Source organism: Artibeus jamaicensis, unplaced genomic scaffold (assembly GCF_021234435.1).
Source record: "Artibeus jamaicensis isolate MK-2021 breed Jamaican fruit bat unplaced genomic scaffold, CSHL_Jam_final scaffold_916, whole genome shotgun sequence".
NCBI lineage: Eukaryota > Metazoa > Chordata > Mammalia > Chiroptera > Phyllostomidae > Artibeus > Artibeus jamaicensis.
In genome coordinates, this window is record NW_026522059.1 from 47,405,033 (window position 1) to 47,422,624 (window position 17,592).

The following is a 17,592-nucleotide window of genomic DNA, read 5'->3' on the forward strand; positions in this document are numbered from 1 at the left end:
CAAGAGAATTGTCCATGCGTTTTTACCACTTGTTTTTGGGATAGATTGTTAACTGGAATTAGCCATGAAAGTTGACAACAACATTTAAAAAGCATCATACACATAATGGTTATATAATGACTGGTCCACAGCAGCATAATCACATTTATCTTTGCTAAAACACAGTTTTCTAAGAGTCTCTGGTTTTCAGAGAAAACTGTGGAGATTTTCATGTGGGCTGAAAAACCTTAAAAAGAGTAAAAAAGTATGGGGCATTCAAATTTCCTTTTCCCCAGTAATTGGGTGTATAGTTTACATCTAATAACATACTCCCCACCCCATTTTTTCCTCTAGAATTTAGATTCTACCATTTCAAAGAGTTGTCCAGCTCTGACACTGTTAGATTCTGTTTTGCACCTTTGTTGTAAAATCTTCCAATGACACATTCTTCCCACTGCCCTCCTCTACTTGAATCCTGTCCACCGGAAAAGCTGCCACACCTGTTCTTGTTTCCAGGCTCCCTCATCTAGTCACTTTCAGTTTTCTTGTGTAAAAACAAGGAAAGACATGGATATTTCCCTTCATAGCATCAAGGCTATTCTGCTGCACTTTTAATTGGGAAAGTATTGATGACGGTAACTGGAAAAAAAAAAAGCCAGAGAAGGCCATGTCATTTCAATTCTCTTCTATACTTATATTTGGAGTCTAAAAAAGGATATTTAGGTCTGGTGTGGTGACATAAACTTTTATTATGGGTAGATAATTGCCTAGGTTAAATTCATGCTTCAGAGTGCTTAATACCATGCATTAGAAATGTTTAACCAATCTGAAATTTTGATATACCACTGGCAACTAGATTCTGGAATCCAGAAGAGATTATGTTGAAAGTGTACATTGTGTCAGCTCTAGGCACAACATAATTTTTCAACCCTCTTATCAAGATAACCTTTAAGAAACTTTATTTTTAAGAACATGCAAATTTGTTTTGCAAAGCAATATAATTATTTTGCAAAGGAATATTATTATTAAGTGAGGACGCAATGATAGTATTTATGTACAACAACTTGGCTTTATGAAATCACATCATTAAAACATTATGTGTATTGTTAATGTAGTTCATGGGTGTATTCTTACTTTATAATATTGTCTCCATGACTCAAAATATAACAAATCATGTTATTTAGCACTAGTTCTTAGCAGGACTAAGCATTTAAGTAAAAGAAAACATGTTACTTTGGGAGAAAATTTTCCAGGATGACCTCGGTGGTAGTTCGCCCACCCTTTGTCCTTTAGCTGTGCTCCTAGCTATTCTGTGTAAGTACATGTGTATATCAATGTGCAGCTGCAGCCCTGTTTAAACACTCATCTGATATATTTAAAATATTTATAATCTGGAAAATGAATCAACTCAGGAGTTCCAGACAGAAATAAGGCTTTACATTCTTTAAAAGGATTGTAAAGGGAGAGATGTGTTGTCTTAGGGATGAAAGAGAATCTCGCTGTAAACAATCCAAAAATCTAATCTAAATAATACCTTTAAATTTTTTTTCCTAATTATGGTGGGTTCCAGATCATTTGGCAATCACTAGTACTGAATCAGGGTGCCATGCACACATTCTGAAAAATGCGGCATGGAATCAGGCATGCAAACTTCTTAGGTGTCAGAAGGAGCCAAGTTTTCTAAACACGTGTAATTAAATGTTTCTTAAAATCAGTTTGGCTAAGAGGAAAATTGTCATTCTATACAAAGCTTCTCAATTTAGTTTGAAAAAAGTTAAAGTTCTCATTTAAAAGCTGATAATTAAAAAGAGCTCTACATAGACCTTTGAAGAAAAAGTATCACTTTCATTAAGTGATCAAAATAATCATATTCTTTGCTTGGCGAGTTATTGCTGTTGTGTTCCTAAGCTGCCTCCACCTTCTCCACCACAGCCTGGTTTCAGGGCATGCGCAGTTCTCCTTCGTGCTAACACTAGTTATCAAGGGTCAAAGCACTTTGAGAACTCTAAGTACTGTTCACAACATCCTTATGAGGTAGGTAGATAAATATTATCTCTGTTTTACATATGGGAAAATGAAGTGGAATGTGAGTTTCTGAGACTGACCAAGGATGAGGACTCGAATGCTCAGACTCCCAGACTCTTTGCTCTGGTCCCTGTACTATGTGTCTCCACGCCTTGGTCCCCAGAAATGAATCTGTTCCAGACAGTAAAGGATACTGTGTCATAGAATATATTTAAGTATACTTAAAACAGTCACATATTCAACACAGGGCCTTTTGGTTTTTTATTAAACCATAAATTTCATTCAATAATCACATAATAAAAGGTAACTGGCAAAAAGCCCTAGTGTTTTGTAGTTGGCAATTGATTGTCTCTTTGTTGCCAGTTCACCTAAACATTGGACTATACATCCTGTCAATAACATGAAGACATTAATGATTTGGAAAAGGATTTAGTGAAGCAAAAACTTCAAGGAAAAAGCAAAACAAAGCCAAATTGAATTCGGGAGTAGTAGCTTTGCCGTCCTGGAGGCTTTCACGGGTGTGTGACTAGCAAACAGGCCTGCCCTCCAAAGGAGAATTGACAAAGCATGACAATGAACATGGAGCCATGACACCCAGTAGCTGGAGCCCTTTGGTCCACGAGGTGGAGTATCTATTTGATTTCTGGGAAACTTCTGTATCTACTGGCAGGAGGGACCCAGCGAGGAAGGGAACTGCCTACCTCCTGAAGTCATTCTAAGTTGGCACTAAATGTAGGATTTGACACATCCAAAACACTTCCTAAGAACCCACACACATTTCAACTTTTTCTGGCAATCCCCTCATGATCTTCGCATAACTGAATACCTTCCAGTGCTCTGTGTGTCTGCTTGTTGCCAATGCCTCGGGACAAGTTCTGCAACATAAGCACCCTTAAGAGAAAATTGGACTTAAAAGCTTGCCAGTTCTTCTGCCTGGCTTCACAATGGTAAGTGAGGTAAGCACACAATATGAGTAAATATATGTGTTCTTCCATCCAGAGCCAAATCTAGTGAGACAAGGAAGAGCTGCCCACAAATAATCATAATCTCAAGCATCCTTTCTGGAAAGTGAATTTCCCTTTGATATCAGCTTTTTCTTTTTCTCTGTGACTATAAAGAAAACACTAATATTCCAATATGTGATAACCAGTTGATCTTTGGCTATCAGAACGACATCAACCAACCAAATAAAAAAATGTATTTTTTTAATTTGGAAAATAAAGACTTTTCTTCGTTTGACACTATACAATTCACCATGAAGTAACTGCATCAAGCAGTTTAAACTATTTCTATGCTTAAAGGTATAAGAAATCTTTAAAATTTGCTCTGGCTGGTGTGACTCAGTGTATTGAGTTTGGGCCTGTGAACCAAAGAGTTGCTGGTTTGATCCCCAGTCAGGGCACATGACTGGCTTGCAGGCCAGGTCCTCAGTAGGTGGCTCAGGAGAGGCAACCACACATTGATGTTTTTCTCTTTCTCTTTCTCCTTCCCTTCCCCTCTCTCTAAAAATAGATAAATCAAATCTTTAAAAATATCCTTAAAATTAAAACTTTCATTTGAAGAATAAAAGTTAACGAATTTGTATTTCCCTTGAACAGCTCTGTCAAATTTTGTGAATGATTAAGAGTATGCCTGGGACACAGGGATAATTATAAATATGAAGGGTGGAAAAGGGCTTAATGAAAAGGTTCCTTGCCAGAAAGGCTCTGAGTGGCAAGCCTCCAGACCTGTTACTCTGAAGGAAGTTTGTGGTACAATCAGGTCTGAAAACACTTAGGAGAGCCTCTCCAACTTCTCCTATCATGTGCTTGTTGAAAGTAAGTAAAAATCAAATAGCATTTGCTCTGCATTATTTCTTTCTCTTTGCACAACAAAGAGATTTTATTTAGCAGTAGAATATCACCAGCAATAGATTACTGCCCACGAAAGTTAAATCCCGTTACCTGCAACACCTGAGCATCTTCTCTCTCTGGATAACACCAGAGAACCAGATGAAAAACTATATTATTCAAACATGTATATTTTCCCAAATATCCAGATGTGTGATATCACAAAGACCAAATGTACTCCTGGAGTGGCCTACTTCTTCACTTTTCATGGGATATTTGCATTCACGAGATACTTCAGTTTGCTGAAGATGGTTTAGAAATCATTGGAGAACTCAGGTGTTAAAACCCCCAATGAGAGGAAGCTTAGTCCTGAGGCCAATCAGAGCTGTAAGGCTGTCAATGGTTTAGCAGCTTTGTCTACACTGAAAAATTACTTAACTGTCCACTTTTTTTCACTTTCATTATTGTGAAAATCATTCTCACAAGAATTATTTTTTCTAATTTGGGAATCGATGCAAAGACTAGATAATGACAGAATCAAGATTCAAGACATGTTTAAATGATTCAGTTAGTACTTTTAAACCTAGTTTAGTGAGTGCGAACACAGTGGTTTTTGTAATGTGATGATATATTTACAGTGGAATCATGAGCAAAGCCGTGGTAGCCCTGAATGTTATTGTTGTTAAAATGAGCAACAATTCAATGGTTCGTGTTCTACAAGCAAGAGTACTTACAACTACCTTAAAGTATTGTATGTTATAACCAATCAGAAGCTATTGGCATGCAGAGCTTTTGGAAACACAGGGGCCAGTGACCAAGAAGTATCATGGGGTAAAGTTCCTTTAAGGACAGAGTCTCAGACATGAAACACCTGACGTCTCCTCTATCTTTCCACTTCAGACATACCTTGGCTTTTCATAAATTGACACTATTGTTATAGTTATAAAACAACAGGGGCTACCTTGAACTTCTGCTCCATAAAAAGGCAAATATTCCTGACAATGCACTAATAGTTTTCCTCTTCAAATTGCTACACCCAGGACTCTACATTAATAGAAGACTTCTGTCCAACACTATTTATAGTCACTCTTACTCATAAACCTTGTAGAAGACAATTTTTATTGCTCCTGTGTCTCCAGAGTCAAGCAAATCTTCATATATTAGAGTATTTTGTGCTTATTTTGGCTCTGGAGTTCAGGAAACTAATATTTTCTTCACCTTACCAATTTCCATTGCCTTGCAATTGAAAATAAGTCACATGGTGGTAGGCCACTTTTTTTTACCATTAAATTTTAGGGCTTGTGCCAAGAGCTAGTTCTGAAAATGGCTTGCCAGAGGCAGGGATGCAGCATGGTACTGGCACCTGAAACTGGGACTATCGCTCAATAGTTCTTGATGCATCTTGGAGCTAATGATCAAGATGATCACTTAGGAAGGAAAGACATCTTTGAAATACAAGGGAAATAATTCCTTCTTCTTCTTTTTATTTTTCTGTTAGAGCGCATGTTGGATACATCTGATGACTTTTACTCGTTCATCTATAGATAACTCCTGAAATGGTCATAGCAAAAACAATCAGAGAACTTTGTAACAACTTATAGGTGCTTGACTTTGTTCCAAACTCTGAAACTATAACGTGAAATCACTTCATTCTTACCTTGCAGCTCAAAGCTCTCTTTAAAAAGAGAAGCAAGAGGGAAAGAACCACGATTTTTAATTGGGACTTCTGTTTAGTTATAAGTGAGTTAAGAATGTGAAATTGGTGATTTTAGACCTTGCAGCCACGGTTTTGCAAGGGTCTATGAGGTGACAGAGAGCCAATGTCACATACAAATGCATCTACATTTGAAACTGGCAATGCCATCACCTAGGAAGGCAGCAATCAAATTATTCAATCACTATATCCATACAGATTTTACTTCTGAAATTCGATTTTTATAAATTTGTATTGCAATGTTGACAATGGTACTCTCAAGAAATGAAGTAAGGGCAGTGGCTATACTCAGATTAATCATTAAACAGACGACAATACCATTTTTTTCACTTTCAATCACAAGCAAATTTGTATTCATTTATAGTGAGTCCCTGTGACCCAGTACTCATTTTCTGAGCTTTCAAGCCCCCAAGAATCCATCGATGCTTTTTTCCTTTTTTTTTTTTCAAAAGCAGTGCTTACTGGCAACAGCAAATGAAGTGGATGAGTATTCAGAGCATGAATGATGAGGAAGCAGGTAGCACAAATTCATGAGTGCGCTACTTCAAAGGGGTCTTTCTCTTCAGGCCTGGGCACATCACCCCATGACACAGAATGAAGTGCTCCTTTCCACTAACTGATTAATTTTCCCTTGCTGTATCTGGGCTACAAAATTACAAGTCAAGAATTTGCAAGATTCAAGGTTCTGTTGAATTAATTAACGCAAATCACCTTCAGGAAAGCTTGACAAGTTCTGAGACGGTTCTGTAAGAAAAGAAGGGAATCAACGGTATCAGCAGTATACTACGGCTTGTGACAGTCCAGGCTTGCTGTGTGCATGTGGCTTGCTGAGTCCCCTTCCCTCTTCTCAAGGCAGGAGAGGTGTCTTTCTTTTCACGCAACACCAAGCCTTGCATTCACAGCAAAGAAAATGTTTCACCCCAGCGTTTCACAAAGTACTTCAGAGATCCATTTCCTTTTCTATGCACAATACAATAGAAGGGTTAATAAGGGAAGTGGACTACTTTAGTTCTTTGAAAGAAGGCTATAAAATGACAATTCTTTGATTAGCTGACAGACCTCCTTTGGTTACAGGAGGATGTGCTATTGCTCCCAACTTGAATAGAATAAGAACGCTCAGTAGTCCAGAGAGAAAGCCACAGGTCGCAGGTTAATTGCTGAGTTAATGCGACAGCATGTAACACACCCAAACACAAGTGCTCATTTTCCAGAATCACAATAGATTGAAATGCCCATGTTGATTAAGACATGTTCTACTGGTTTGTAATCAAATAGGAATTTCTTAAAATAACAGAAACCTGAAATATATTTTCAGCACACTTAGGGATGTTTTAGGATGTACTGATAATGAATTAATTTGAAATAATTAAGTGCCGATTTAATACTTCATACCAGAATGCCATTAGAACAGTAAGATTAAATTAGCTTAAACTCAACATCTCTATTTGCTAATATTTGTAGCACTTAAATAAGAATTTGATTAGTCCCATTTTAATGCAAATCAAGCAACAGAGGGAAAAGGGGACCACCAGCTTAATTTTGTAGACGAGTGTGTAATAAAAACATGAAAGCTTACATTTTCTGAAATTCTAATAACAGAGTAAGTGACAGGTTTCAATATAGCACAAGAGAAATTTTGTGTTGGCACTGTGCTGGTAGTATTTGCTTATCAAGTTGATTAATCAGTTTTGATGTTAATCTCTTTTGTTAAACATGATCTTTGTTCTGCAGAAATCGCATCGGAAACTATGCTCTTCTTGTCCAGTGCAATGGCTAGAACAGCGGTCAATAATTGGGGTAAAGAGGGCATAAACCTAAATATGGTGCCTTTATGATTAAACATGATTAAGTCAACTGTTTTACTGATGCCTAATGGGACTCACCAAAGAATTCTTTGGAACTTGTGAAAATAAATATGCTTTTTTCCTCTCATTCCTTTTACTCCATAGAGGACCTATGGGTTTATACATTCCCTGACCAGAATTATTTCCCTTAGAAAAAATTTGTTACGCTTGTCAACAGTTATTTCTAAACAATGAACTCCTTAGCGATATGGGAAGCCAATTACTGTGGGCCACGCTGCAGAGAGCCTTGGACTGGATATAATGGTATCGTCAGTATCCACACAGGGTGGGTCCAGTTGTCCTGACTCCTGAAGGTAATGCTGCACAGGGTTGTTCTTCAGGGCATCCAAAGAGTGGCTTTAGCACAACCTCTCAGGTTGCAATAACTGAGGTTAATGTCTAGAAATTTGCCATTTCTAAATAAGTAGTATGCTGGAGACCTATTGTGTAGGCTAATAAAAGATGTTTCCTGAAGGACAGAGAAGTATCTTATTAAAAAATTCTTCAGACATTTTAGAGGCATCTAATTTCATGCTTCTTCTCAAAAGAAATTCTTAGGAATATCCCCAAAGTTTACCCTGAGTTGATTGTATTGAGCCAAATATTATATGCCAAAAGAGCACTTTAACTTTTTTGTGGCTTTGTGACCTTGATTTAAAAATATCTAGTATTGGGGTGGCATAAAAGTAAATTATAAAATTAATTTTCTCTTTATAGGCATTGTTTATTTATCTTTGACTTACATCATTACCTCATGTTTGTTACTGTGCGTGGCAATTATTCATTGGGAGGTTTACATAATACAATCTTGGAAATGCTTATGGTTCTTTACTGCTGTAATATAGGATTAAATACAGGTAGTAAAAAGACAAGCAGTGTGGTAGAGCAGACAAGAGATAGCGTTAAAGTCAGAAGAGTCTTAGTCTGCTACTAATAGCCAAGTGTGAGCTGCTGAAATGTGAGATTCCTTTTGCACTTGACCATGTATTGCCCAGCACGAATCACATAGGTGATGCTTTTTGAATGAATGACTGAAGAAATCCTGATTACAAACATTCCCTGAGCTCTTTAAAGCTCAGTCGTTTCATTTATAAAAGTGTGTGGAAGTAACACTTGAGTCTCTTTTAGATGCTATGTTCTGTAGAAATTGGTGACTTCTAATTTAATATAATTTCATAAAGATCTGCTTAAGTCTTATCCAAGTAGAAAGATAGATGATTGCTAAGATTTTTAATACATTAAATTCAGATTAATCACCATCAGGATTGAGAAAATATTTGGTTTATTATGGGCTACCTTTTTAGCATCAGTTTAAACAACAACAACACACAGCTTACTATACAATATCATTAAATGGGTTATAACTCTGTCTTCCTATAGAATGCAGACATATTACATCTAGCATAAGGAGGGGGATGGAACATTAATTATTTTATAATCAGTTTAACAAATATTTGCCAAACATTTACTATATTTTTTGCATCTAAACTTTCAATCTAAAAAAAAGTTCCTAGATTTATATGATGGGTCAAGCTAGTGGTATAATAATACTATTAAATTTTGTGAACTGCAAAATACTAAATGAATAAAATCTAAGAAAAAAATTACAGCAATGGAATAAAATTATGACACTTAAAAATTTGTTGATCTATCTTTCCTTCCTTCCTTCCTTCCTTCCTTCCTTCCTTCCTTCCTTCCTTCCTTCCTTCCTTCCTTCCTTCCTTCCTTCCTTCCCTCTTTTCTCTCTCTCTCTCTCTCTCTCTCTCTCTCTCTCTCATCAGGATGTGAAAGGAAGTAGTTGGGCTTAGTTATATTTCAGTCTGCCTCATGGGTGACAGTAGCATCCATGTATAGAATATAAGTGAAGAACCATCAAGTTAATGTATATTTGTTACTTACTTTCATGTAGAGCAGGGCTGTGAAGGGCGACAGCTGTCTAGGACGGAGGAGTAGGATTGATTTGCCTACTATGAATTAGAGAGTTGAAGTAAAATTCAGTTACAGGTGGTAGAGACTTTCATTTCTCATCAATGACATTTTTTTATTTTAGACATTTCATTTTGAAAGACATCTTTGACTTTTAAATAAAATTTTCTTTGAAAAATGTGGTCTTTAGACCATAATTTTGTTTTCCCTGAAACCTTGACAAATCGGAAATAGCTTTTGGTAGGAAAATATTCTTTGGTCTTCTAAAAGGATTTGCAATTGTTAAAAGTTATTACAAGTTTTGTTCAACTCTTATATCCACTGTTTCCTAGCTGTGGGACCTCTGGCCATTTGTTAATGTCTCTGAACTTAAGTTTTGCCATCTGCAAATTGTACTTTGCTCATAGATGGTGGTGAGGGTTAAATCAGATCACATACATAAAGCTCTTTAGCACAGCACTGGCACATGATCCACTCTTGATCATGGAAAGCTACTCATATGGGGAATTGAACTGTAAAAAAAATCAAAGAGAAAAAAATAACCAAAGCAAGAATTTGACTTAGCCAGTGTTCCTGATGTATCGTGTCCATAAAATATCTTAGCTAAACAAGTAGACATTTTAGGGACATTAAACCATCCCTTATTTAGCAGTACTTAGGCCACAGAATGTTGGCTTAAGTTTTTTACATTTCTGGGCTAGATCACTGGATATAATAAAACAAAATCTGATTTTTTTCCTTTTGGAATCTAGAGAAAGCTTCAGGTGGATGGTGAGACAATGTGATGCCTCATACACTCAAGGGAGAGTTTCTGAACCCCTCATTTCTGTGGGCAAATGGCTCATTGCCACTTCGGCTTGGCTTTCTGCTGTGAGAGCAAGTTGGATGTGAGCTAGCCTAATTGCTACAATTAGCAAAATTAAATGGCTCCTTGTGTTTTTATATGATTCTATCCACATTCCACAGAGTTTTACTTTTGAATAAGTAACTATGCTGTTGAGGCTGTTGACACAGGTCCATATGGAGACTTCCCACATGCCCATTTTTAGGTGGCATCTAGACAAGAACACTGTCCATAGAGAGTCTGCTATGGACAGTGCAGTTGGCCTGCTAGAGGAGAGGAGATGCAGCTGCCTACATCATTTCACAGCCTGATACAGGTACGGGCCAGAGATTTGAAAATGGGGGTGGGGGATTAGGGGCGGTGGTCCTTAGCCATTTTGAAATGTTCCAGCTTTAGATGGGGGGGGGAAGGGATATTACAAGTCACAGGCTGGCTAAAGAAATCATTTCTATTATTTTCAAAGTGGCATTGGATAAACAAATAACAAAGTGGCATTGGATAAACAAAGTGGCCAAAGATAAACAAATAAGAGTTGATCTGCATCCATCACTGAAGTTATAGAAACAACCACTTCAGTCCTGCTGAGTTTTCACCATGGTTGTCAACCATGCTCCAAGCTCTATTTCTGAAAGGCAGTCTGAGCTATCTTTAAAAAGGCTCTAAGGAACTCTCCTCAGAAACATAAAAATGCAGGCATCTCATCTAAGCTTTGTATAGAAACAGCAATGGCTAATGGCAAAGATGTGTGAGTATGCAGGGGAGCACACATTTAGTCTGGAAAATGGCTCATTAGAAGAAAGTATCTCTGGATTCTTGTCTAATTTGTGTTAGAGCCTCTTTCTACTCAGTGGCATTTGGTACATTTAAAGGCAAATGTGTAACCTTACATAACCCTGGTAAGGGCATCAGAGGTTTTCTTTGCTCAATTTAACTAGTTCACAGAAAGAACTTTGAAATGACTCAAAAGTATTCTTTTCAGCTGCTTAAAACATCAGATCCTTAAGAAGTGATAAAGCTCATTCAAGCTAAAAATGCTAGATTGTATTTAGGTATTTCCAACTGAAGTTCACAGGTGTGTTGCTGTCTTATAGACAGGCACTGTATGCTTGGGCTGATGTTGAAAAATGGAGAGGAAAAAGTTTTTTATCTAAAAGTTCATGTGTTAGTAACATACCAATTTATATGCATAAAAGGAGAGCGTATACTTTACCCTCTTCATCTGTTACTTTATGGTGTGCATGTGTGTGATATACAACATATACACAGATATATGATTATTTTTTAAAAATCCTCATTGAAATTTTAGTTTTTCCCATTCATTTTTAAATGCTCAGTACTATCACTTCATTTATTCATAGATCAAAATAAACTGGGCATTTAAAAATTAAGCATAACTACTTCACTCTACTTTTATCTTCAGATTACCTTTATATTTTATATTTCCCTAACACTTGAATTGCATATTCTTGTCATGTCAGTAAAAACTTGTATTTGTTGAGTTCATAGCATTATTATAAATGAATAGTAACTGAGTGTCTGCAAAGTCAACATTACTGAACTAGAAAATACATAGTTAAGTGGGACAATGTAAATGTGTGAAGAGAATTTAAAGGACATAGTCATTTGGGGGGACCAAACTTTGACTTACATAAAAATTATTTTTTTCCTTCCACACAAATGCTTGAAATCTGTGTGGTTAAGATATAAATGTGCTTTAATCTTAAATACAGTTTCATTTAGAAATGCTAATTTGAAAGTGAAAGAAATTTATAATATTTTCTTTTAGGAAATTTCATGGTCTTATGCAAAAAGTGAGTACTAAGATTAAAGAAATCCAGTAAACTCATGCACAGGAAGCTGGAAGTCAAAGCATTTCCAGTTTTTATGCAAACCATGGCTTCTTCCTTTTGGATTCCTCAGTTCCTCCTTGTGGAGGGTTTAATGGCATATCGAAAATTAAATCTTAGGAAGAACTAGAATATAAATACAAGCATCAAACTTTGTTCCTTTTTACATTGACAATGTCTCTTTAAATCCTAATACTTTAAACTCTCTGTTATCTGTGTATCTAGAAACTATTGAGTTGTCATCACCACACAGCCTGATGGCAGTGTTTTCTAAGTCCTGGAAGTAAGAGTAAGTTATGATTAACCTTGGATGTAGGTGTTTTTTTTTGTTCTTATAGTCACGAGGAAGCTTGTAATTCATTGTATATAGGAGATGCCATTTCCTTAACAAGAATTTTGACTAACTGAAACATAATCTTCAAGTATGTTGGATAACAGAGTATTTATAGTATTTGGGAAATTGTTAAAAAATTCAGACTTCTTACACCCTCCTGACTACATTTTCACCTCCAAGACAAAGGGCAGCACATAGTTTTTATTATTCACATAGCACTTATTTTGACTTTAACATGCTCAGTGAGGGATGAAGTTGAGAAATGATTTAGGACTTACATGACTGAAGAGTGATGGGGCCTGTGGCGTTTGTGTTGATTGACACTATTAGACTCTTATTGGCTATTTGCTCATAAAATTAAAGGTATAGTTCAACTGAGCAATTCAATTTCCAAAGATCATCAATTTAAAGTTGTCTTGGAAATAATAAAGCTAGTAACTCATGGTTCTGCACAAAAGTGAAGAATTTGTCAATATAATCATTTTTTTCCTTCTATAATGGGGGTAGAATGTTTTCATCAATTGCCGACAAGAGGAGTATCTTCCTGGGCCTTTACTGGTGACTAGGTAATCTTTTCACATCTGAACAAAATATTATTGTTTTTTAGTGAAAATATCTTGCTTGGAGGATCAAATCATGGTGTAATAGGAAAGTATATCTATGGATAAAAATTGTCTTTTTTAAACATCGCTTTGAGGCTTTGTACCAAAAGAAGTCCTAGGTTGCGTGCTCTGCCATTTCCTGTGGATGTCATCATGGGGACAGCAGTCTCTGTATGGTACACCCATTAGGGGCGGTGGCTCTAGCATGTGACTATTTTAAGTCAATTGGACAGTCCGAACAACTGGATAATTAAGTTAAACTGACCTTTTCCCTTTTTAAAGAGACTTGACTAATATTTAATATGCCAGTTGGGTTAATATAAAACCAGGGAAGAAAATTTAAGACATCTTCCACTGTGGTCAGGTTTGTCATAATGGATAGATGAAAGTAATCATTTACATCTTTGACTTCCTGGGAAACAATGGCCAGTCTTGACAAGCCCTTTCTAATTATGCTGATTCTCTCGTCACCTGATATTCTGATAGCACCCCTGGCCAGGTTCCTGGGGGCACCGACATGGCAAAGTAGGGTGATCTTGCAAGAGACAAATGTTCTCAATCTGCTGAGGCTGGCTGATGGAATTTGTGGACCAGTTTCTGACATCCGAAGTAATTATGATGCTTAAAGTATTTTAAATAATTCCAGGTCTATAAAAAAAGTGATGATGCCTATACGTATACCCTATATTTTTTATTACAAAAATATTGAAATAATCCATGAGTTATTCCACTCTGCACCAACTATAAAAAAATACTATCAAAGTTTGACCGGCACTTTTAATGCAACGAAAAGCACCATGACCGAGGACACTGGAAACAGAAAGCGGGGAACGTTTACTTGCTGTGCGGAGGTATTTAAAACCAGAAGCTTGTTGTAAGAGTACAACTTTACAAATGATTCAAATACAAATCTGAGCTGGACCTAGTGATAAGCCCTCAATCAGTCCAGAAGGGTTTTCCCATAGCATATTCACTGCATTTGTCTGCTCATACTTACTAAACAGTGTCCCAAAGCCTCTAAAAGACACATCACTTTGACCAATTGGTGGTGAGGGGGGAGTCTGTACACAGTGGAGAACTTGATTGTTCATTCCAGCTTCTGCTTCATGGGGCTGATGCCACTCATTCTCAGTTATCCATGTCAGTCCCATGATTGGATGGTGTTTGGCACTAGAAAGATGAGGCATGGCGTGTCCTGGAACTGAGCCTGCCAGTGATCACACAGAGCCATGCATTCTGTGACCTCAAACATCCAGTTACAGCCTGGTCTTCTCCTGTTGATTGACTCTTATGTTCCCATGTGAGCTGCACTGGTCGAGAAATCAGACGCTCATTTTGCCTTTTTTCCCACTTCCTCTTCCTCTATTTACTAAAATTTTTGCAGTTCAATACTGAACATGATTACCATTTAATTTACATCTCTAAGTTATGGAGTTCATTGGTCTTGCCAAAAGCCATACATGTGCTGCATAGGATTTCTGTCATAAAAGATGTCCTCAACTGAAAATTTAAAATAAAAAGCCAATCCTGAAATGTGTTGAAAATGAGCCATGCCATCAATTCTAATACACATGTAAACACACTTGAGTTTGCTGTCCACTGGACAGGCTTTTCACACATGGTATTGGTTTCCAAATGAGAATGGTTTAGGAATTCTTATCTAAGCAATACTACTTTTTTTCCTGGAGTCTTGAGGGATATATTCTTTCTCTCTTTGTTTGTATATTCCTGTGAGAATCAGAGCTTTGCAATAAGAAAAATCACCTAAGCTATTTTGATAGAGGACTGGTGTGTGCGTGTGTTAGTGTATGCATGTGTGTGCATGTGTGTATGTGTGTATAACTAAAGATATTTTATGCAAACGTCAGTTAATTTCATCAAAACACCCTACTGATTAGAGGCAACATTTTCCATAATCATAGGACCCTCTGGTGGATGCGCTGAAAGACAGTGCAGGAGAAGTCGGTAGCAACAAGGAGTCCCTACTAAGCTGGCATATTCCCTCCGGGTGGAGGAGACTGTAGGGCTGCTGTTTTGAAAGAAGACCAGCAGGGGGCAGTCCGCTGGTGGAGGGTCAGACAGTAATCACTAGGATGGTCAGCCTAAGAGCCTGACAGCTCATCTCCCTACACTAGAATAGAGTTTCATCATCGCCACAGCCCTGCCGTTGCCCCTTTATCTGGCAGTTGTGGCTCCTCCAAGTCTTTTTGTTTTACAAAGTGGTTTCATACTCCAACCGCTCCTGAGTAAGAGCATCATCTTTGTACTGCAGCCTTGGAGGAGACGGGGAACATTCAAAGGCTAAAATGGCCTTTCGGAGGCTTCGGTCCAAAACATGTCTCTCCCACGCTGGGTACCTATTCCTAAACAGGTCAATTTTAATGACAGATTCTTCAATCCGTGGTGGGCGAGATGATGGCGTGGATGGAGCTGTGGGTCTCACCTGAAAGACAGGCACACACCCATCCCGCTCTGCAAATTTCTGGTCGCGGTCACTGACCACACTGCGGTTGTTGGAGATGGACCGCAGAGTACTTGTGGCCACTTCTGGAGGCAGCGTGAAGGCAGTGACTGGGTCCTCACAAGCACAACTCGGTGACTGCCCGAATCTGGGTCCATTGGGATGAAAGAAGGCATAATACATCAGCATAAAAACAACGCCAGTTAAAAAGCTGCTGAACACCACACACAGCGCTGGGATGGCAAATGCATCTGCAATCTGGGGAGCCTTGTAGAGGTACCAGAGGGCACTCAAGGCTGTATTTTCCAAAAGGATCACAAAATAGTAAATGAAGAGCCTGCAGCGTGTCCTGCCTTCCTTGACGTTGAACCAGCTGAAGATGTAAATGATCCCCACCACCATGTCGAACACGATCTCTTCCCATTTGGTGATACAGAATTCTGTCTCACAGTGGACGATCCAGAAAGTCATGATGCACCAGTGAAGGACAATGAAGATCCCAAAGTACAGCTGGAAAACCGAGGCAAAAAGGGCAAAGGTGATGACCCTGGCAGCAATAGTGAAGAAGTGCCAGCAGAACTGGATGACAACAGCCATGTAGCTGATGGGCTTCTTGTCATCTCGAGAGTCCCGGAGGGCCTTCTGGTAGGAGGCCAAGGCCCAAGCCAAAGACACAAGGGAAGCTGCCGCTGTGAAACCTACAAAGGCAAACAGGAAGACATTCTGTCAAAAGCTAGATGCAGTGTGTCTTCAGGAAATACAATCATGTGGGCTGGGATTTGAGACAGGCCAGCTTTCATCTCAGCAAAACTCATAATTTCTTTGAGTTTTACCTGGACTAAACACTTTCATGGAGTTCCTAGTATCTGTCCTCTATGGGGTCCAACCACACAGAGCTAAAGGAAAGGCTATTCAATGCCATTATGGGGTATGGGATCTGGAAATGGGGTGAGGTTTAACTTTCCATGTATTTGGTATAAATAGGCTCAGGAGGTAGTCCTGTGTGGTGAGAATATGATTGTGGAGTGGAAGTTCTACATCTTTACCTGAATGACTTTGGACAATTGTTTAAACTGGCATCAGTTATAAAGTAGGTGATCTCCAAGGCTCCCTTGTGTCCATGCTCTGAGAGTCCATGATCAAAAGGCATGAATAATGCCAGGAAACTTGAGGGGCTAGCTGGTTTACCTTCCTGCTTCTAAGCAAGAAAGTTGACTGTTTCCTAAAATAAGAGAAGGAATCCATAGAACCTCCTCTGTAGTGTTTCCTGTGATATCTGGTGCGGAGTCTGTCCTAATATAACCTGACCCTCTTCCCACAACCTTACCTTTTTTTTTTGAGAAAACAAAAATGTTTGCACATTCTCATCCCTTACTCTTTTATCAGTTAAAGATTGTACAGAAATCACTTCTCAACCACTTATTAATGATCAGCCCATTTGGTTAGTATTCCTCCTTAAAGTATGTTTCCAAAATTTGAAAATCATTTGCATTTCTCCCTTCCAATCTTGCTCCATTTACCTCATCTAAAACATCATCTCTATGGTCCTGATGTCCACAGGGCTCACTAAAAACAGACTGGCCTCTTTCAGGAGAGAGCTTGTTTGGGGAATTCCACTTGAACACTTAAATGTTATATTAATTTGCATTTGCAGCATTTACTTAATGAGTTATATCAAAACTTACCAATACTACAAAGGTTTTTTTGTGTTCTAAAGTCCTGCCGGCTTTTCTTCAGCAGACTCTGTTACTGATCATAACTAGGCCAACTTATAGTCTTTCTCCCTCTATGGAAATAATAGAAGGGGGGTTGCCAAGAACTTATAATAGGATTTGTACTTTCCTTTTCATATTTTGTTAGAGAAAAGCTGTTGTCTATGGTCCTTGAAAAGTCGATTTAAAAATGACTTTTATTAGAAAGCCACACTATCTGATAGAAAAAATTCAATCTCAATAATCATTTCTTACACATTCTCCTTGAGTAAGATGAAAACTCCAAAAAATAGTTATCAATAAAGGAAATAGTTTCCAACATCCACTTCTTATACCTATTCCTAATAAAGCCAGTAAAATGCTTACATATTATGCTAGACCTTCAGTATGTTTTTTTCTGGCCAGCACAAACAATCTTTATTACCATAACTTTCAGGAAGCTGCTAATATTTTTAGGTAAGTTAGAGGAGTTTAT

General features: G+C 37.9%; 1 protein-coding gene across 1 annotated transcript in view; it reads right to left on the reverse strand.

Moving 5' to 3' along the window:
* Positions 1-15,011: 15,011 nt before the first annotated feature.
* XKR4 (XK related 4) overlaps positions 15,012-17,592 on the reverse strand; it is a 447,141-nt gene continuing 444,560 nt past the window's right edge. Inside the window, exon 3 of the mRNA XM_037148199.2 lies at positions 15,012-16,103. Coding sequence (XP_037004094.2) covers positions 15,157-16,103 — 947 coding nt within the window. The 3' untranslated portion in view covers positions 15,012-15,156. The remainder of the gene's footprint in view (positions 16,104-17,592) is intronic.